Here is a 21,480-nt window from a genome sequence, read left to right as displayed (position 1 = left end):
GGTCCTGAGTTCAATTCCCAGCAACCACATGGTGGCTCACAACCATCTGTAATGGGATCTGATGCCCTCTTCTGGTGTGTCTGAAGACAGCAACAGTGTGCTCATATACATAAAATAAATAACTCTTAAAAAAAAAATCAAAACAAAACAAAAACCCTCTGTGGAAGGTTTCTATGAGCCAGGCCCTGAGTAGGTGGCCATCATCCCTGTGTAGCACATGACAGCTCTACCAGTCACAATGGTCTGGGATACAGACCCCAGGCAGGACCTACACAGCCATCTCCTAGCCTTTGGGTGTCTGTACGTGAAATTCTCATCCATACACTTTAACGAGATAGATCACAGGGATATTTACCCTGAGACGACACTCATTCTTTACAGATGTGCACATCTCTGTTTCCTCTTCATTATGAAGTATTTTCATACTTTCATATCGCTATCAGTTTTCCCAACCTGATTCTGTTAGCAAAACCTGCCACTTGTCCCAGAAGAATGGGCTTCTGTGTATTGACCATTTATTGACTGGTCATTGGTACCAGCTTCCGAGGTGCATCTTCCCAGAAGCACTGTGAGACACACTGTAGGTTTGCGGCAGTCCCTAGCAGGCACTCTTTTCAGACAGTCTCTCAGCTTCACAGGGCCAGCCTCTATCTTGTCCAGTTTGCTCCCTCAGGAGGTAGCCAGGACTATTGACCACACCTGTTTCCAAGTGTGACAAATGGAGACTGAGCAAGTAGAGAGCCCTCAAGAATCTGTGCCTTCCACCAGTGATCTCGCTTATGTGCTGGGAGGAGAGCACACTGCATTTCCAAACCATGGCATGCATGACTTCTGCTGTGGAAGAAGCTAAGAATGACTTGTTAACAAGCTGTGGGTCCTGGACTGCAGGGTGTGTTCTTCTGTTGGTGAGGTAGGGGAAGTTCACAGTTGGAAATACACTAGCAGAAGCCCTTGGCCACTTCATTGGTTCCTTCCTGATCCAAATATGTGTCCTTGGGGTTTAAAGAGCTTCAAGAAAGCTAAGTTTTCTCAAATAATCGTCAGGGTCCAAGAAATGCCAAAACTCATCCAATAGTGGTAACCCTAGCTCTGCCTTCCAGGCTGGACACAAAGACCGGATGATATTCCCTATGAAACATGAAATCCAGTATTTAAACAGCATTTTATAAGGTTCTGCCATGTGACATGGTACTTGGCATTTTGTAACACGATACAGAAATTATCAATAAGTAAGTGTATGTTGGGTGTACAGTGTTGTCTGTCTGTCTATCTGTCTGTCTGTCTATCTATATTTGTTGTTTTGAAGCAGATTCTGATGTATCCCAGGCTTACCCTGAATTCTCTATGTAGCCAAGGATGGCCTTGCACTTCAGGTATTCCTACCTCTCCCTTCCAAATGCTGATATTACAGGCTTGAGCCACCCTAACCAATTTGTTCAGTTCTATGGGTCAAACCCAGGGCTTCATTCATGCCAGACGGATGCTCTACCAACTGAGCAACATCCCTAGTTTACCGGATTGGTCCAGATTCTGAAAGGCTATAGCTAACCTAAGCTTTTTATATCCTCAGTATTTTAAGGCATTGGAATGCATATAAAAACAGTCAACACAAGTACAATTACCTTCCTTTCGAAAGCAAGCTCAGATCTAAGATATTATACTTAGTGTTGGTTTTATTTTAGAATACTGGCCCCTTGCTCCCAGTTGTCAACATATCTCCCTGTATTCCACCTACCAGTTGTCAATATATCGTACCCTCATGCACCCCAATTACCAGGTTGTTACAAAGCACTTATATATTGCTATATGCAAAACAGTACTTTGCAGTGTAATTATTTGAAAACATAATTGGTTGAAAACAGATTGTATTTTGCTGTGAAATAGCTTGATGTTCTAATTAGTTTATCTACGTTAGAAACCTGGTGCTGTAGTTTGGTGCAGAACGGACTCGGGGATCCGTGCCAGAGAGGCTCAGTCTCGGGGTGTATCCACTGAGGAGTGCTCTACACCTGTGTGAGGAGACGCCTTGGTGTGTGTGGAGGGGTGGCACTGTGGGATGGACCCCTCCACAGTGTCATCTCTCTGTTGTGTTTTCTATCCATGAATTGAACAACTTGTTTCACCATACGCCCTCTGGCATCGCTATCTGGTACCCTTACAAGAAGTCTGCCCCCATGGGTCGATCCAGTTTTGGACAGAAATCTCCGAAAATGAGCCAGAATATACCTTTTCTGTCTTTTTGTTTGTTTGTTTGCCCGACCCCTTTCTATTTTAGAGGCAGGATCTTGTTTGTTATGTTGCCCAGGCTGGCCTTGAACTCTATCCTTCTGTCTCAGCCTCCAAAAGAGCTGGGGTTACAAACTTTCACCACAGAAGGCAGCCTTTTCTCTTTATAAGCTGTTTACATCGGGTGTTTTGTTATAGTGATGGAAAGCTAACTGGACTGACATGCTTGGTTTTGTACAGTGGCTTTTAACTTAGCCCATTTAAAACAAAAAAACAAAAACAAAAACTCAGCACTCTCTTCCTTTGTTCTCATTCCTTTTTCTTTCCAAGTCTGTAATCTTGGTTCAGGTTGATAAGCAAGGCTCATGTACAAGAGATACCTCCCACTCACCTTGTGTCTGATCTGTAGTCCATCACTGCCCAGTTCTTCCAGCTCACAGGCCCCTGTGGTATTAGAACAGAGAAAGTCTTTACTGTTTATGTTTAGCAGACAGAGAAGAGGCCTGCCAGATGTCTGAGGCTGCAGAGCCTATGTGTGCCGCTCTCCTGCTCAGAATATTGCACTTCCTTTTGACCCTTTGCCGAAGCTCTCCCCTCGCCCTGTCATGCTTTCCTTAAACTGTTTCCTGTCCCCCCTCCCCCTTTCCCAGTTCTCTCCATCTCACCCAGTCCCTCAGCAGTGTCTCGGAGGCATCTATTATACAGATTAATTGGTTGTAATTACCGCTGTCAACATGTCACGCCTCTTCTGTGAAGCTGCCAGGAGCTCCCCGCTTCCTGTGACAACAGATGTCATCACTTTCTCCCCCTGTGAGGCCCTCCAGAACCCAGCTTGTGATGTGTGTGTGTGTGTGTGTGTGTGTGTGTGTGTGTGTGTGTGTGTGTGTATATATATATATATATATATATATATATATTATCCTCAAGGGTCCAGAGGCTTCTCTGAGCTTTCCCATGAGTCGGCCATGTTCCTTTTATGCTTAGAGATTGTCTAGTATTCGGGTGCACACTTCCTCCCTGCCTGCTCACATAGGCCAAGTCTGGGTCTTTATCCCATGCTAAAGTTTTCCCTGACTACTCCAGGGATAACCCCATGCTGCCCTTTATCCATCCCTATGCCCTCCTACCATGTAGTGGTCGATACAGAGCCTCTCTTACACAGTTCTCTTGTTTTTCCTTGATATTGCATTGTGTGTGTGTGTGTGTGTGTGTGTGTGTGTGTGTGTGTGTGTATATATATATATATATATATATATATATAATTATGTACATGTATACATATATATCTTACATATTTATATGTGTATATGTGCATACTTTGAAATGCTCCAGGAATCAGCCCAAGCTAAACATTGAATTATAATTTTTGCTCTAAAAACAAGCGTTTTTTTACTTATATTTTTCTTACTTTTATTTTAAATTTTCTCACATATTCTGTATTTATGTGCCTAATAGTCATCCAGCCATTCCTCCTTACTTATTAGGAGTTTATTGAGCTTTTCAAAGTTGTTGAAAGCCACAGCAGAACAGAAATGCCCAACATGCGCAGTTTAGGTGAGGCCAGGTGTTGGGATCACAGCACACTGCTTCATTCACTGTCTCCCACATGTTAGGGGATCCGAGGCTGCTGTGTCCATAACCTCCAGGAACCTGCCTGTGGTGGGAGGTGTGGGGCTCACACCAATAGCTGGATTGGTGTGTGGATCAATGGCGTGCTGACAGGGCTGGGACTTTCCTTCTAAGAATGACCAGTCTTCACAGGTGTGACCCAGGAAAGGACAGGTATGACCCAAGAGGGGACAGAGGAGCATTCAGTTCATACTTAGGATTTTCGGCATGCAGTATGTAACATGAGCTTGCCTGGCCTCCCTCCCACTGTGCGGCCTCAGGCCAGCAATGACCTTGGTGCTCTGCTTTCTGAAGTCCTGGCACAATGCCCTAAGATTTAATCTAATCTTTAAAACAAATAAAATGTTTTTAGAAGCCAGTAGGTACTATATGCTCCTCCAAAATGTGGGTATGTTTAATGTATTCCATTGTATTATTTAGGGAATCTAAGCCACTCACTAAATTTCCCATGGTCCTGTGTTTCCGTGTAGCTGCTCTGCACAGAGTCAGCTGTGCTGACTGTAGTACTTAAGACTGTACGCCTCAAGGCACAGCCTCTATAAGAATTGCCCAGCTCATAAGCCTTAAGTCTTTTTCTTTAATGTCAGCAGGACTAATTCCACCCTTACAAAAGGATTTGGCCTTTTCCCCATCTCTGGCTCTGATGGGAATTGGCAAAGGTTTGGACAAAGGTGACTTTAACAAGCTCTGGCACCCAGTGAGTTCTGTGCCTCTAAACCAAACCCTCTCATTCACCGTCTGTCCTGAATCCTTGTTCTGCCCAGAAATCCTGGACTCAGAAAGATCTTTGAGGCCTGTTTTCTTCCCCAGCGTCTCCAGCACACAGCAAAGCACTGTGTCTCTCCCTTTATGGACTGTCACCTACCTGGAATCCATCAACGTTTAATGTTTTATGATCTTTCCAGATGGATGGAAGTCTGCTTAGTTGAAGAATTGCCACCAACCACTGAACTGGAAGAAGGGCTCCGGAATGGGGTCTACCTCGCCAAGTTAGCCAAGTTCTTCGCTCCGAAAATGGTATCAGACAAGAAGATCTATGACGTGGAGCAGACACGTTATAAGGTAACTGACCCGGGGCCTAAGCACTTTTGGCTTCCAGCTACATGCAAACGTTTGCTATGTCCTCTCCTTATTCCTCTTGGTGCCTATACATCTGTAAGGGTTTGGGGTGGGGATGTCCTTGGTCTTTGGAAAGTCATTCCTGAGGCTGAAGTACTTTAAGAAAGAATACATTCTATTTCCAGACAAAAGCTGAGAGGCCTCTGCTTAGGGGTTCCCAAAGCCTCCCCCAACCCCTGTTATTCCTTCATGGAGGTCTTTGTGACTCTATTAGTGTCGGATAACTGTGAAAGTAAGAGCCCACCATTGCTGTAGGTGATTAATCCTGCTCAATTCACCCCAGTGGTGATGGAGGTGCATTCCTCCCTACCCACCCCAATGTCCTGTGTTTCCTCAATGAAACACACACACATAGCCTTATATTTTAATATTACTTATACAGTGCAATGGTTGGGCCACTCCAAAACCTCCCAGTGGCTAACACTTCCCATCCAATATTCCTGAATTATTACTTTCTAAAACCTATATTCCATCCTGGCTGCCCTGGACCTAGGCCTGTAGCCCTCCTGGGTCTAGTCCCCTACTCTTACATATTGGCTCTCTCTCTCTCCTGCACTATTCAGGCCTGGCCTCTCTCCTTCCCTGACATGGTGATTCTCCATCCCTCTTCCTCTCTTGGTCCCCTGGCCTGAGAATCCTCAAGTCCCGCCTCTATCTCCCTGCCCAGACATTGGCCACTGGCTACTTTATTTACCAATCAGAACCAACTGGGAGCAGGGACCCTCAGCATCTTACAAGCAGGATTCTTGTGCAATTTGGGAAATCCAATGAACATAATACAAGCATTAAACCAAATCCACAACAGTACACTGTACCTCCATTTCCCATTACAGTTTACTGGTCTTCCACCTGTATTGAAGGAGAGAAATATTCAAAATTAACTCCTCTGCGAGGGTTAATAGGTAGTTAGTGGTTGCTGGGAGAGAAAGAGACATTTTCTTCAGTAGCATAACCACTGGAAAATGACTCTTGTACCTTAACTACCTCTCACCCACGCTCCTGTAACTAACCCTCATAAGACTCATGGACTCAAAGGCCAAAAATAAGATATAAAAATAGAAGGACTGGTAGACAAGAAGATATATCTTCAGGAGTCAGTTTAGAGCTGGGGGTGGGTGGGATATCTGTTACAGAAAACTCCATAGCTTGTCAGCTACAAGTCAAGGGTTCAAGCTGCTTGGAAACTTGATCCTCCCCCCTTCCTTTGTGTGTGTGTGTGTGTGTGTGTGTGTATGATATGCATGCTTGCATGTGTGCAGGTGAATGTGGGCTCAATGCACATGTGTGTTAAGGTCTCCATCACTCTCCGCATTATTGAGGCAGTCGCTCTGAACCCAGAGCTTACCCATTCTCACTAGTCTAGGTAGGTGGCTTGTCCCAGGAGTCCCCTGCCGCTCTTCCTCTCCAGGGCTGGGATTATTAGCATGCTACACCGGTTTGGCATATATGTAGGTTCTGGAGATCCAGACCCTGGTCTTGATGTTTGCACAGTGAATGCTTTATCCTCTGAGTCTCCCCAGCCCAAGGTTGGTCCTTTATTCTCTTAGGAAGTTTACATTTGGTTGCTGTTTTGTGAGGCTGGGGTTCCACTTCAGGCCCTCACCAACACTCAAACTACTGTTGTACACCTCCAGCCCATTTAGAGCTGTCCACTTCTCCCTCCTCTCCACCCCCCGACCCAGTCCCTCTTTATTTGAGACAAACCCCAAGGCTTTGTGAATGCTAGGCAAGCACTCTTAACACTGAGCCATATCCCCAGCCCACAGTTATTTTGTAATATTGATATTTTATTGGCAATCTTTAAAAGTTATTTTTCCTACAACTGTAAGGAAAATATAGAATATGACTGGAAATAAATGGGAAATATATTTTACATAAAATTATTAAAGCACAAATAACAACTTTTTATATACCCTCATACCTGATATCTTGTGATACATTTTCTGTATAAATGGACTTTTAAAAGGTTGCACTAGGTAGGACAATTGTTATTCTACACTTGATCTTAGCCAAAAGGCCGAGAAGCAATGACAATTGTTATTCTAACATGTATTCTTGAATGTAGATATTGGATTCAGATCAATATTTCAGTAACTTTTAACTCACAATAGACAGAGGCCTAGAGGCCTTTGGCAAATGTCTTTGGGGTCCATCATCATTGCTTCGAACAGTGGTTTCTCAGCCTTCCTAATGTTGCAACCTCTTAATACAGTTCCTCATGTTGTGGTGGCCCCTAACTATAAAATTATTTTCATTGCTACTGGTCTGAATCATAATGTAAATATCTGATATGCAGGCTATCTGATATGAGTCCCCCGTGAAAAGGTTATTCAACCCCCAGAGGGGTCACGACCCACAGATTAAGACCTACTGCCTTGGACAGACAGACAGACAACCTAGCACAGGTTTATGTTGGGAATGCTGTTAGGAACAAGTGTTTGCATTTAGTAAAGAATATTTGGGTTCCTGACAGGCTATTAAAATAGCAAATTATCCAGGGCTTGTTTTGTTGTTGTTGTTGTTTTTGTTGTTGTTGTTTGGTTGGTTTATTTTTTAAGGTTTAGGGATTAGGGAATCTCTAAATTGTGCAGTCATAGAGGAAACCTACATCCCCATCCACAAGACGAACTTGTACCCACATTTTAAACTCTGGTGTCAAGTGACTCTTATCAAGACCCAGGCCTGTTAGTGACTCAATATCATATCATTGGATTAGGAGCCAGCTCTCCCTGATGGGGAGGCTGAGGAATTTTCCCTCTGGATTTGTGAGCAGAGAGACTCAAGTTCAGAGACAGACCCTCTGGGATGTGAGCCCTGGAGGCGACTCTAGGCTGGCTCTTTTTTCTCTGAACATCATAGAACTTGGCATTCCGCATCTACTTCCACATCAGCTCTAGAACCCTATGGCAACAGCGTCAGGGATACTTAATCAGACACCTTTAGGCATTGGAGAGCCAGCTATCAAAATGAATGACAACTCCTCCTTGGAATAGGGATAGGTCTCTTTCCATTGTCAGTCTATTGTTATGAAACAGGGTTTACAAGGACCCAAGCAGATGATGATATTGTAAGTGAAGTGTCATAAGAGAAAAGTGTTCTCAGGGGCTGTCTCCAACCCTAGCAAGCCCTTGAAGGCAGCTGTGCAGAAATGAGGCTGGGACAGAAGGAGGGAGGCTGTCGCCAGCTGTGGTGTGGGTGCCTTCTATGCCATTGAGTTACAGGGAAAGCACAGGATGTTTGAAAACTGGCCCTCTATGGAATCTCTGGAGAACAGGATTTTCATAATAGAAATTCTTAGTAGTTTTCCATGGTATCATAAAATTTCATATTAGAGTCTTTTTGATTTTTGATACAGTAACAAAAAGAGATAAACCTTCATGAGTAGGTGACAGAACTTCCTATTCTTGAGTCTTTGGGGGCAGGAGCCTACTATGTGGTCTCTTCAAGGATCCCTAAATTGTAAGATGACAGTGAGGATGTTTAAACATAATGGATGCCCCCTAACATAGGTGTGACACTTCAGTGTGTCCTCAGGAAAACCATGAGTTCAGAAAACACAGGTTCCTACTACAGCTGTAAAACACAACCTTCCTGATAGACATACGTCCCCAAGGAGGGCCATGTCCTTGTTCCCTCAAAGGCACAGTGTTAGAACAGCCAAATTAGCCATCCACTTGCCAGTCAGTCTTGTCTGTCAGTCAGTCTAGGTCCCTGGTGCCTCATTGATTCAGGGTTAGAAGGATGTCCTGGGTGCTACATATGAGCCCTCCACATATGAGTACTCCATTGGTAGGTAACTCCATAGACTGTACTAGGAGATGTGACCATGTTATACGTGCTGTGGTACCTGTTACTGTCTCGCTTGGACACTTTGTAGTACAACCAATTTAAGTTTATCCTCAACTAGCTTACAAATAAGTGAGACTTGACGGGCGGTGGTGGTGCACACCTTTAATCCCAGCACTTGGGTGGCAGAGGCAGGTGGATTTATGAGTTCGAGGCCAGCCTGGTCTACAAAGTGAGTTCCAGGACAGCCAGGGCTACACAGAGAAACCCTGTCTCAAAAAACCAAAAAAACAAACAAACAAACAAACAAACAAACAAAAACAAATAAGTGAGACTCATACTATGATATTTTATTTGGCTTTGACAATTACTGTGTGTGTGTGTGTGTGTGTGTGTGTGTGTGTGTGTGATCTCTAATCTACTCTTCTAACTACTGCCCTGTCTTCCTCCCTAGGGCTGTACCCCAGATACTTGCTGTTTCTTCTGTGCTCATGGTTCATCTCCCCTCATAGCGTTCTCTCTCTCTCTCTCCCTTCTCCCCCCGTCCCTCTCTTCCCCTCTCCCCCCTCCTCCCTCCTCCCTCCCCTTCCCTTTCTTTCTCTCTGTCTTCCTCTTTTTCTCCTTGTGCCTCTCCCCCCACCTCCAGCCATGTCACTTCAAACCTGCCTACTTCTAATCCCTCCAGTAATTGGCTGTAGCCAATATTATTTAACCAATAGTTTTAAATCAAGGAACAAGGTTTGCACAACAAAAGCTTATAACCCAAGAAGTCTAGGTAGGTCTAGACCTTTGGGTATAAAATTTAGAATTATAATACATAGCAATAGACCAAACCTCAACACACTTCACAATAAGTATATGGACAAGATTCTCTTAGGATCTGGCAAGATGGCTCAGTGGGTAGAGGTAGTTGCTGCCAAACCTGATGATTCAAGTTTGGTCCCTGGCACTCATGGTGGAAGGAAAGAACTGGCTCCTGCAAATTGTCTTCTGACTCCCACACAAGTGCTGGTACATGAACACACAACACACACACACAAGTGCTGGAACACACACACACACACCACACTCACACACACAAGTACTGGAACACACACGCACACACAAGTGCTGGAACACACACACACACGTGCTGGAACACACACACGTGCTGGAACACACACACACACACACACCACAAAATAAAAGTAAAATACGCTTTTTTAGATTGTTTTGTGCTTGGTCCACAGTGAGGAGTGCAGGGGTTAGTCCGTGGGCGGGGCTAGATGAAGGCTTACATGTCAGCTTCAAGAAAGCCAGAGCCTGCCTGTGTCTGTGTGCTGTCCTTGTGTGGTAGTTACTTTTCTGTAATAAAACACCATGACCATGGCAACTTAATAGGAGAGACAGTTTATTTGGCTTAGGGCTCAGAGGTGAGAGTGCACGATGGCACAGTAGAACGGTGGCAACAAGCAGTGGGCATAGCAGTGGGCATGGACATAGAAGTGGGCATAGCAGTAGGTGCAGAGAGCTGAGAGCAGATATATTGGAAGTCAAGCACAAAGCAGAAAGAACAAACTAAAACTAGCAAGGCTTTGTACTCTCAAAGCCCACCCCAGTGACATACTTTTTCCAATCCTCTAAACCTCCCAAATAATGCCACCAAGTGCTCACATGCCCAAGCCGTGGGGGACATTTCTTATTCAGACAATTGCATTCTACTCCCCGCCCCGCATACTCTTACAGCTATAGCATAGTGCAAGATGCATTTATATCAGCTTCAAAAGTACCCACAGTTTTTCACAGACTGAGCACTGTTTCAAACTTTCTTCTGAGGCTCAAGGCAATTTCTTCATTGTAACCCCCTATATAATCAAAAGGCAAATTACATACTTCCAACATACAATGGCACAAAATATACCTTGTCATTCCAAGAGGGAGAAATGACAGCAAAGTGAAGAAATGCGGAACCAAAGCAAGACGGAAGCCCAGCAGGGCTAACACCAAATACTATGTCCCACTGTGAGCATCCTTGTTTTGGGCTTACTCCACTCCCATTGTGCTGCTCCCCTTAGCCTATGTGCCACATCTACCATCTCTAACATTTTGGGGTCTCCCCTGTAATCAGGGCTTCTTCATTTTTATAGCTTTATAGAGTTGCCTTTTGGAGTCTTCAGTCAGGTGCTCCTCGCCGCATGCTTCCTGTCGTCGGTAGCTCTCTAAAGTGCAGAGGATACAGCCTCTTCACTCTTGCATCCTTTATGCCCCTGCAACCGGCATCATGTGAATGGCACTGCCAAGTTTGGCTGCCAGCTTGGGACCCCTCCCTGCCTTGAACCACATTAGCATGTGAGCTTTCTCATTCAGTTGCTTTCTAGGGGCAGAAAACACCTTAGGCAGTTTCAGAAGTGAAAGCTTAGATAGATGTAGTCTTGCCTTGCGAGAGTATCCCTCCCTTTATTTCAGCACAGGGCATGCTTCTCTGCTTACTGTGACAATCTGATCTCTGTCAGCACAAGTCCTGCTACACCAATTGAGTTTCCGGGTATACTCTGTTTCTCTTCAGACTGTACATTTTCTATTTCTTTGTAGCTACCTGTTTGTTTTCATTGTAGACTTGCATAAAAGTGATTCATAATAACCACACTACAGATTCAATATTATGTTGCCTTAGAGTTGCCTTTGTTAAAGAAATTAGTCGATTACTCTTTAAATTTAGCCTCAGACAAGTTCATAGGGCACAGGCAGAACACAGAAAGATTCTTTGCCAAACTGTCACAGGAATGGAATTGTCTTAGAGTTTCTGTGTCTGTGATGGAGCATCGTGACCAAAAGCAACTTGGAAAGGAGAGGGGTTTGTTCCAGCTTACACATCTCAGGTCCCAGTCCACCATCAAAGGCAGTCAGGGCAGAAACTCAAGGCAGGAACATAGAAGCAGGCGCTGATGCAGAGGCCGTGGAGGGTGCAGCTCGCTGGCTAGCTCTTCATGGTTTGCTCAGCCTGCTTTCTTATAACACCCAGGACTACCACCCTATCTAAGAGCTGCACCACCGACATGAGGTGGTCCCTCTCAAAAAAAAAATATCAACAAGAAAATACACACTAGCCTTCCCCAGGGGCCAGTCTGATGGGAGCATTTTTCTCAATTGATGTTCCCTCTTACAAAATGATTCTTGCCTGTGTCCAGTTGACATAGAAACTAGCCAGCCTGGGCCTCTAACCCACCTTCCTTTAACAATCCTTGCTTCCCTCTGGAAACTCTTGAGTGAGGCTTCTATAGTCTACTTTGCTCTCAGCACCGTCTTCCAGGTTCCTACTAGGATAACCTGTCAAGCCTTACTTGAAGTGTTAGTCGTCCTTTCTACTCCAGTTCTGAAGCCTTCCGCATTCCTCCCAAGAACAATGGTCAGACAGCAGCTCACTATCAGGAACCAATTTTTAGTCACTATTTTGTTGCCATGGAAATACACAGTAACCAAGGCTACTTATGGAAGAAAGGGTTTACTTTGTCTTACCATTCCAGAGGGATAAGAGTTTATGATGGTAGGGTAGAGACGTGGTACCCACCATTAGACATGACTGATGGATCAGGAAGCTACAAGCATACATCCTGGATGCCATCCTGCATGAAGCAGAGAAAACAAGAAATAGCAATGCATGTTACTCTTAAACCTCATTCCGAGTGACATTTCTTCAGCAAGGCCCCACAGTCTAAACCTCTCAAACAGTGCCACCAACAGGGGTGGGAGTGGGGTGAGGGTGGTCAAGTATTCAAATGCCTGAGCTAAGGGGGTTGTTCTTTTCTTTTCTTGGATATTTTCTTAATTTACAATTCAAATATTATCCCCTTTCCTGGTTCCCCTCCGGAAACCCTCTATCCTATACCCCCTCTCCCTGCTTCTATGAGGGTGCTCTCCCACCCACCAACTCCTGCCTCCAAACTAGGGCATTCCCCTACACTGGGGAATCAAACCTTCACAGGACCAAGGGTCTCTCTTCCCACTGATGCCCAACAAGGCCATCTTCTGCTGCATAAGCATCTGGAGCCATGGGTCTCTCCATGTGTACTCTTTGGTTGGTGGTTTAGTCCCTGGGAGCTCTGGAGGGTCTGGTTGTTTGATGTTGTTATTCTTCCTATGGGGTTGCAAAACCCTTTCAGCTCCTTCACTCCCTTCTCCAGCTCCTCCCTTGGGGACCCTGCGCTCAGTCCAATGGTTGGCTGTGAGCATCCACCTCTGTATTTGTCAAGCTCTGGCAGAGCCTCTCAGGAAAGAGCTCCTAGGCTCACAACCAAAAATATAAGGGGGGGGGGCATTTCTTATTTAAGCCACTACACCTTGGAGCTCACTCAAGGTGCTTAAAGTCTACCCTTCTGCCTCCTCTGAGGGCCTACCGCAGGGGCACCTGATGAGTGTGTACACTAACTGAACTCATGCCCTCATTGCTGAGTTGAGTACCATCCTTTGGTTTTCTGGGGAGATTCACCTATAGGAGAGTCTGGTGTTGTTGTAAGGTTTGAGAGCCGTTGTTCCAATAGACTGGCATAAAACGGCATTTTTATGGCATTGGCATAAAAATGACAATGCAGGTCAAGAAGGGGAAGTTGTTCTACAAGAGACGCAGGTGCAGGTTAATATTCCTGTTTGGAAATCTAAACTCTGGAACAATCTCAAGTCTGAAACTCTGAGAACCACAGGGTTTTAGACAGCAGAGCATTTGGGTTTTAGATTTTCCGACAAGAGATTGTCAGCTGATAACATCTAAGCAAATATTCCAAGGTCTGGAAAACTCTGACGTCTGAAACCTTTCTGGATCCCAAGGACATCTGATAAGGGACATTCCATCTGTGTGGAGTAAAGTTCATTTCTATGTGACACTCAGCAGCACCTGCCCCGGGCCCTGTTCTAGGTGAGAACAGCAGAGAAGTTCTGATGTTATGACGCCGTGGCTGGGTGCGCCATCACTGTGCAGTTGTAACGTGTGACACGTGTGTTCTTCTGCACAGACGTTGACAGTACCCTGTTGACAGATGGCAACGAGTAGGAACTTGACTTCTTTGTTGGAAGGTTTACTCCGAGATTAGAAAGAACCAGAAGAAAGCTATATTCTTCTTGTCCCTGCCACGAAATATCTTTTAAAATGGAGCTTAAGAAAGGCTTTATTTGGGCTCCCAGTTGAGGGGGCAGTCTGTCATGGTGGGGAAGTCACAGCGGCAGAAGCAGCAGATGGTGGGTAACCAAAAGAAGAGTACTGTGGTGCTCAGCTTGCTTTTGCCTTTCAATCCAGCCCAAGCCCTTCAGCCATAGGGTAATTTCCATCTCAATTAACCCAATGCAGAAATTCACAGATGCCCAGAGATTTGTCTCCTTGGTGATTCTAGATCTTGTCCCATCGACAGTCAGTGTTAACTATCACCTCATCCGTGCATGGTCAGGGAAGGGTGCAGGAAGAACGTTTTGAGAGGGGACTTAGTAAAAGACTCAGGCAATGGCTGTGGGTGACCAGCTAAATAACTGGTGTGTGTTCCCTGAGGGCCCTGCTAAATCTTAGCCACTGTCTGCAGCAGCATGACCAGAGTCTGGATTCAGAATCAGGGCTCTGCCAAGAGCCTGTTCTACTTTAACAACTTCTGTTAATGTGCTAATCTATCCCAACAAAAAAGCAGCTTATGGAAGAAAGGGTTGATTGTAGTTCACAATACGAGGTCACAGTCCAGCATAGCGGGGTAATCGTAATGAAGGTGTCAGGAACTTAAGCCAGCTAGTCACATCACAGTCACAAACAGAGGAAATGAAGACTTGCATGCCAGTTATCCAGCTCATCTTCTCCACTCTCTAGGACACAAGCCAAGGGAATGGTGCTCCCCACAGTGGACAGAGTCTTCTCACATCTATTAACCTAATCAAAGGTGCCCCCATGAGACACACACATTGGTCTAATATAATCTAGATAGATAATCTCTTGTTGAAACTTTCTTACTTGGTGACTAAAGACTGTGGTAAATTGACAAAGCTATCCATCCCAGAGCCTTTACTCTGAGTCTCTTGCGTTCAACATGAATGGCATTTGGAGGATCATGCACACGTGTACCCTCTGTTTCCTCATCTAGAAAATAAAGCTTGTGGGACAATTGTTACAGTTCTGGACTGTCTTGTAGAGCCAAAGTACACTGGTTCTAATATGCAGGAAATTCGATCCAAAGAAGACTTGCATAATTTTTCATCTATGTAACTGGAACAGGGTGAACTTCATTTCCTGGCAGGGAAACGGCTCAGTAATAGAAAATGAGCACACACCTATAATGTGAAATTAGAAGAAAGAATGTATTGTTCCATATGAAATATAAGCACGTTAGCTAGACAGAAGCATCTCTGGTTAAAAATAGCCATGTCATTTCCTCACGTATTAATATGTAGGACTGATTTAAAAAAAAAAAAAAAGGGATTCCAAAAAGAACTACAATGGAAGAGATTATTTTGAGCCCATTAAGAAAATCAGCTTTCATGCTAGTTGAAGCACGTCCATAGACTGAGACGGCTCCACTCCAGAAGCACAGTTTTTAAAGAAGTGAATATGGAGCTCCAGGTTCTGAAGTCGGTGCCTTTCAGGTGTTTGAGACGAGGAACTGAAATCCATTGAAGTTCTGTAGCCACGCCCACCCTATCGGTCAGTCCCCGTATATGGAGTGGAGACCTGTTTCTGACCTTACATGTGAGTGAAAGGTTCCAGCCTAGCAAGGCATGTCCTGGTGGTCGTGGCTGATGACCTCTGCATGTTCAGCTAGACTTGGCCACTAAGGACTTTCTCTTTGTTCTCGTTGTGATCTCCCCAGCTCAGAACAGCATTTTAAGGCTAAGGACGGAAGGCACAGTAGGATTGGCAACTTTTCTGAGATTACTTACCTAACAAGACCACTAAAAAAGAGGTGTGGCGTTTTACAAGACATGAGTTTGGATTGTTGGAGCCCAAACCACTGTTGCCCAAACTCAAGCTGACTAAAGTTGTTCCATTAACTCACTGGAACAAGAAAACAAATGGACACTCAGGACACAGTAAAGAGAAGGAGGAGGAACAGTCTTAGCACAGATCGTGGCTTCTGCTGGGTGATGCTAATACGGACCTAAGAACATACAGATTGGTTTTCTTTTGGGTGTTATCAGGCAGTGGCATCAACTGAGGGTCTTGGTCATTTTTACACAGAAGCCTGAATGTAACCCAGGCTACATCACATTCCACCATTACCGTGTCAGGTAGGAAAACCTTTAGTTCAGTTGTGTGCAGGTGGCCCTCATCCACACCTCCGTTCAGACTCAATCATTGTGTCTGTCTTGTTCTCCTGTGGTTACAGACTGCTCTTATCTAAGGACTGCTGGAATTTTGCAAACATTTATGCTGCTGTTTATAACATTTATAAACAGATACTATGTCCTGACCATCAACAAAAGACTGCCTTTATATTTTCCCTCTTTCCTATCTCATTTATCTTCCCCCACCTTCCCCCACTCCTTTCTATTCCCAGATAGTTTATAACACCTAACTGATTTCCTCCTTCTGAAGAATAACCAATCATTTGACTCCATGTTCTCCTGCCCGCCCTCCACCCACAAGGGCCGGAGGGCCGGCACTCAGAAGGTTTTAGAGACCAAGTCATGTATGGATCCCAGCTCTCTAGAGCCACTTAACTTTAGAGAAGTCATTTTTTATCTTTTTGACCTACCTTTCCCCATATTTAAAAAGTAGGACTAGCATTTATGCTGGAAGGTATTTGGAAAATTAGAAACAATTTACATAAAGTACTTGAAACACATTGTGCAATCAAGCCTAGTGACTTTTATTAAGCATTCATTGAATATTAATTTGCTTATGTTTTGTGATTTCTAACAGCAATGAGAACACCTTTGATTTAGTAAACTATTCCGTTTTGGAAGCTCGGAGAAGCCAGGATGAGCCAGCCTTGTTGGATGTGATTATCCTCCACTGGGTGTTAATTATATATGAAACTTGCTATACTTTTTTTTTTACATACTCATTTCAAATTAATGTGAAACAGATTATGTTCTATTATGCATTAAATGAAAAAATGCAAGCTAGTTTAAGGCTCTTTGTGGCTCATTACTTGATATAACTTCATGAGGTGGCAGTCTGATTGGGACTGTAAGTAGAAATGAAAGACTGGTTTTACCATGTAGAAAACGGTCAAATGGCATTTCTGCTGAATATTTACTTCTTGTACAAAGCCAGGATTATTATTAAAATGTAAGTAATGCATACTGAAATTAGCTCTGTATTATAGGATGGTTTGTGCTTCCCTTTTTATATCTTCCAGGATTTCTGTAGTGATGGATGTCCATGACCAAAACAGACAAACAAACAGGCATTTCGCTTTAAAAAAAAAAAAAAAATCCTGTGTAGAGCTGGGTCACGGTGGTGCATGACTGTAATTCTAGCCAACCTAGCCTACATAACAAGTTTCAGGCACTCCAGAGCAACATAGTAGGACCTAATCTAAGAAAGAAAGAAAGAAAGAAAGAAAGAAAGAAAGAAAGAAAGAAAGAAAGAGAGGGGGGGAGGGGAAGGAAGGGGAAGGAAGGAAAAAGAAGAAAGGAGGAAAGAAAGAAAGAAAGAGAGAGAGAGAGAGAAAGGAAGGAAGGAAGAAAAAAGAAAGGAAGGAAGGAAGGAAGGAAGGAAGGAAAGAAGGAAGGAAGGAAGGGAGAAAGAAAGAAAGAAAGAAAGAAAGAAAGAAAGAAAGAAAGAAAGAAAGAAAGAAAATCTCTTAAAATTAAATCCCATCGAGTTTACCTGAAATTGCTAGACTTCTTATCCATAATTCCCAAGATCTTGATACCATACAAGCATGAACCTGTGCACACAGGTTTCACAAAGTATCCTGAGGTGTGTGGTAGACATTACGTGGTGTTTGAAATCCAAGTTCAGAACTACCTTGAAATGTAAATCGTAGAGACTAGCGTAGCCCATCACAGATAACGAGAGTGTTACTGAAATACTGTCCAGTCTTCTGGTGTGTCTGGATTTGTTTTATATGAGCATCAATGGCTGCTCTTGAAAAAGCACAGTTGAATTGCATTCTGGTCATGGAAATATATATCGCAAATGACTCACTTTCTGTGTGATCTCATCTTCCTTTTTTCTTTCTTCTATTTTTTTTTTTTAGAAATCTGGCCTTCATTTTCGACACACAGATAACACTGTACAGTGGTTAAGAGCTATGGAAGCCATTGGGCTGCCCAAGGTAAGCTTTCACATAGCACATGCTTATCCACAAAGACAAAAAGTTAGTGCAAGGCAAACTTTGAAACTGATTTGTCAGGCCGAGACATGTCTCTGGGGGCTTGAGATATGGAAAGGCCTATCCAGGGATACATATGGCAAGAGTTCACAATGAAGTAGGAGACGCAGCTACAAAACACACGAGTGAATGTGTGTCTGAATTAAACAAGGGTAGAACCGGCTTCAGCTGATAGTGAATTTAAGGTAGTCGGCTCCTTTGGGTACATTTTCTGTAAATTATTATAATTTAACTTTTGAAGTTTATTTTATGTGTCCGTGCATCCAGACAGATGGGCCAGGGTGTGTGGAGGCCAAAGAACCACTTTCAGAAGTCAGTTCTCAATTTCCAAGCTTTGAAGCAAGGCCTCTCATCTTCGCTGCGAATTCCAGGCTAGCAGGCCTATGGACTTCCAGGCAGTTCTCTGGTCTCCTCTTCCCACCTCATCATCAGAGTGCTGGGATTACAGCTGCATTCCACAGCATCTGGCTTTCTCTGTGGTTTCTGGGGATCAAACTCTGGTCATCGGGCGTGCGGATGTGGTATTCTTTCCTGCTGAGCCATCTCCTTGGCCCACATTTTTTTATTTTATAATTATTATTATAAATCATGGTCTCATTTTAAATCTGAAAGGTTAGAGGCTTGGAGCTTTTACTCCTAAAATAGATCTACCAAATAAAATTCAATCAGAAAGCATTCAGCACTTGGTAAATTCAAAGAGAGAAGAAATAGGCATATGAGGGAAATGAGGAAATTACATTTGATGGAAATTGTAGGACTACTTTTATTTCAGGAGCATTATAGGATCGCAGGAACTTTCAAAAATAGTTTGTCTCTGTGTATCTATCCTTCAGCTTCCCCAGCACTGACATCTTTATAACTGTAGCGCCATATTAGATAGAGTGTTTCACATGTGATATTTTGGTTTTTTTCTTTCTTTTTTTTTCTTTCTGTTTTCATTTTAAATGGCAGAATCTCTATGTAACTAAGGCTGCCCTAGAATTCACTGTATATCCCAGGTTGGCCTCAAGCTTGTGGAATCCTCCTGCCTCAGCCTCTGAATAGTGAGTGTATTGCATGATGCTATTGCATGAGTTACCAGCCGAGTTGCCACCAGGGTGTGAATATAAACTAGAACCCTGGCTTTATTTTAACAGCTTTTCTTTTTCTCACATGAATTGGTTTGCAAGATCATGAGTGTATTGTTCTGGGTGTGCAGTTTAAGCCCATGAATGGACTTGTGTGCCCCCTACTGCTATCCTGATTGTCATGGTTTCATTTGTGTTGAGAGCTCTGTTCTTTGCATTGCGTAGTATGTACAGCTACTTTAAGGAAATGGTTTATAAGATGTCATCTTGAAGACAAGGGGTCAAAGGAAAAGCTAACCTATAAATACCAATGTTATTCTTTTACTATTGAGCCAGGTTTGCTGGTAAAAGTATCACCCATGGAGGCTGAGAACTCAGCTCAGTGGTGAAAGCACTTTGCTAATATATAAGGCTCTGGACTCAGTTCTCAAAAATACCGCCAGAGCAGGGCCTGGAGAGATGGTTTAGCAGCCAAGAACCCAGGCAGCTCTTTTGGAGGTCATCGATTCAGTTCTCTGCATCCACGTGGCGGCATGGTTTCAATGTCTTTGTACTAATGCTCTTTTTATGTCAGGCATATTTTCCTCAAAATTCCCAATGTTTAGCTCACTCGGCCATTTTCACTCAAACTAGTCCCCCCAGACATTAAACGCCGCTCCCTTCTGAACACTAGTTGCCACTTTGACTTATCGAGTGCTAAGCGAGGGACTGGTTGCTAAATCAACAGAGAACTTCAACTGGAAATTTTCTTGGTGAAGAAACATCTGGTTAGGACAGTTTCATGACGTGGGAAAGACTTGATTGAACCTTTCCAAACTGTTTTTAACACTGACTTTCGCCATGAAGTCTCTGACAGATGACATCAGAAGGCCGCGAGTGCCCTGAGCTGACTCTGCAGGGAACCGCTGTCGATCCCTTCATTTATCAATAGTGAATGCACATTCCGTGTTCAGTTTCACGTGAAGGGCTAGACACACGAGCGGCGTGTGACAGTCTGATGAACTCTAAGCTGACTCCGACTCCGGTGGTGCAGGAAGGCATTTCCATAGGGACTTCCCAGGAGAAACACAAATGTAAAAGAAAGAAAGGGGCCTCGGGAGAGTTGGCTGTCAGTACAGCGAGGTGTGAAGCAAGAGCCATAGTTGTCAGAACTTTAAACCCAAACAGTCTCTGAGTCTGAAGCCCCGTCTCGCCAACACCCCAACAGCAAATGTGTTAGGCGACGGCTGGAAGGGCACTGAGACTTCCCAGGCTGCAGACATTTCTTTATGAGCACAGCTCCGATACGGTACATTGTTCGCTTGAGAAACACTCTTGTCTCTATGTTTTCCGATGTCCAGTGGAAAAATTTGCACGTGAGGACCAAAGGACTCCCATATGGTACATGACTTAATTTTAGTTTTCATGTCAAGCTGTATAAAATACTCACTGAAAGCCAGTGATGATGGTGTGCTTATCTTAATATTAGAGACTTCAAGCTCAATTATTCACTTTTTTTCCCCTTTGCTCAGAAATAAAAATGTGGTACCCAACTCTGAAATCTGTTTCCTATCAAGTGTTTAGCTTCAAGCTTAGGGGAAAAGCGGTATGGCTGTGCATGTGAAAGGCTTGATGCTCAAACCGTCTGCTCTGGTAAATCCAGGTCTAGATGGTCATCCAAGAGAAGAAGCAGATGTTCTGAAAATAGAGATGCAAGGTGTTCGCTGCAGCGGCAGGGAGAGAACCGAGAGCCAAATAAACGTTCAGCCACGGGGGTGGTTAAGCTGTGGGCAGCAACATGAGAGAATTATTAGGATTCATCAGAAATTGTGTGCGCGTAGGATAATGTAAGGGATGGGATATGTTCCTGTCCAGCAGGTATATGCTCTGCACACACTGGCTTTTACATGTGCATAAAGTTTTTAAAAAAATAGAGGAAAAAATAAATAAGGCGGGGGGCGGGGGCGGTGAGGAGAGACAGAGAGAGAGAGAATAAAGTAGCAAGCAGGTACCAAGATGTTAATAGTGACAGTCTGAAACATGGAGCATTGGCATTTTTCCTTCAGCCTCTATGTACTTTTAAGCCGAAAAAATATATATATATATACATAAATGTTCATGAATATTCAGGTTTTTAACAATGAAATAAAGTGGTCATAAAAGGTCTCCTTCTCAGGCTCACAGGTCACGTGAGTGAGGATACAACCCAGCCTTCTAGAAAGGGCTGGTGATGAGCCCCACCTCTGTGGGATTGGCCACTAGGGGGCGAGCCACCCACCGGGCAAGGGTTTCTATGCTGGGATTGCTCTGTAGAGTTACAGGGAGGCAACCACCTTCTATGTTTAAATAGCTGTAGACTAGCAAAGACAGCCCGGGTCTGGTTGGGG

The 21,480-nt window shown here is 44.0% G+C and overlaps 1 protein-coding gene, 1 long non-coding RNA gene and 1 pseudogene across 2 annotated transcripts in view; 1 reads left to right on the top strand and 2 right to left on the bottom strand.

Annotated features, from left to right (window-relative positions):
* LOC115029066 overlaps positions 1-4,777 on the bottom strand; it is a 12,092-nt gene extending 7,315 nt beyond the window's left edge. Inside the window, exons 1-2 of the long non-coding RNA XR_003834630.1 lie at positions 4,721-4,777; positions 2,618-2,670 (exon numbers count right to left, since the gene is read on the bottom strand). This is a non-coding gene — a long non-coding RNA (uncharacterized LOC115029066). The remainder of the gene's footprint in view (positions 1-2,617; positions 2,671-4,720) is intronic.
* Positions 1-21,480, top strand: part of Iqgap2 (IQ motif containing GTPase activating protein 2) — a 259,748-nt gene that overhangs the window by 121,089 nt on the left and 117,179 nt on the right. Inside the window, exons 3-4 of the mRNA XM_021180833.2 lie at positions 4,761-4,917; positions 17,913-17,990. Of these exons, the coding sequence (XP_021036492.1) occupies positions 4,761-4,917; positions 17,913-17,990 (235 nt within the window). The remainder of the gene's footprint in view (positions 1-4,760; positions 4,918-17,912; positions 17,991-21,480) is intronic.
* LOC115029173 lies at positions 6,844-7,003 on the bottom strand (annotated as a pseudogene).

The sequence above is a fragment of the Mus caroli genome, chromosome 13 (genome assembly GCF_900094665.2).
Source record: "Mus caroli chromosome 13, CAROLI_EIJ_v1.1, whole genome shotgun sequence".
In the NCBI taxonomy this organism is placed as follows: domain Eukaryota; kingdom Metazoa; phylum Chordata; class Mammalia; order Rodentia; family Muridae; genus Mus; species Mus caroli.
This window is presented reverse-complemented; position numbering and strand designations above follow the sequence as displayed.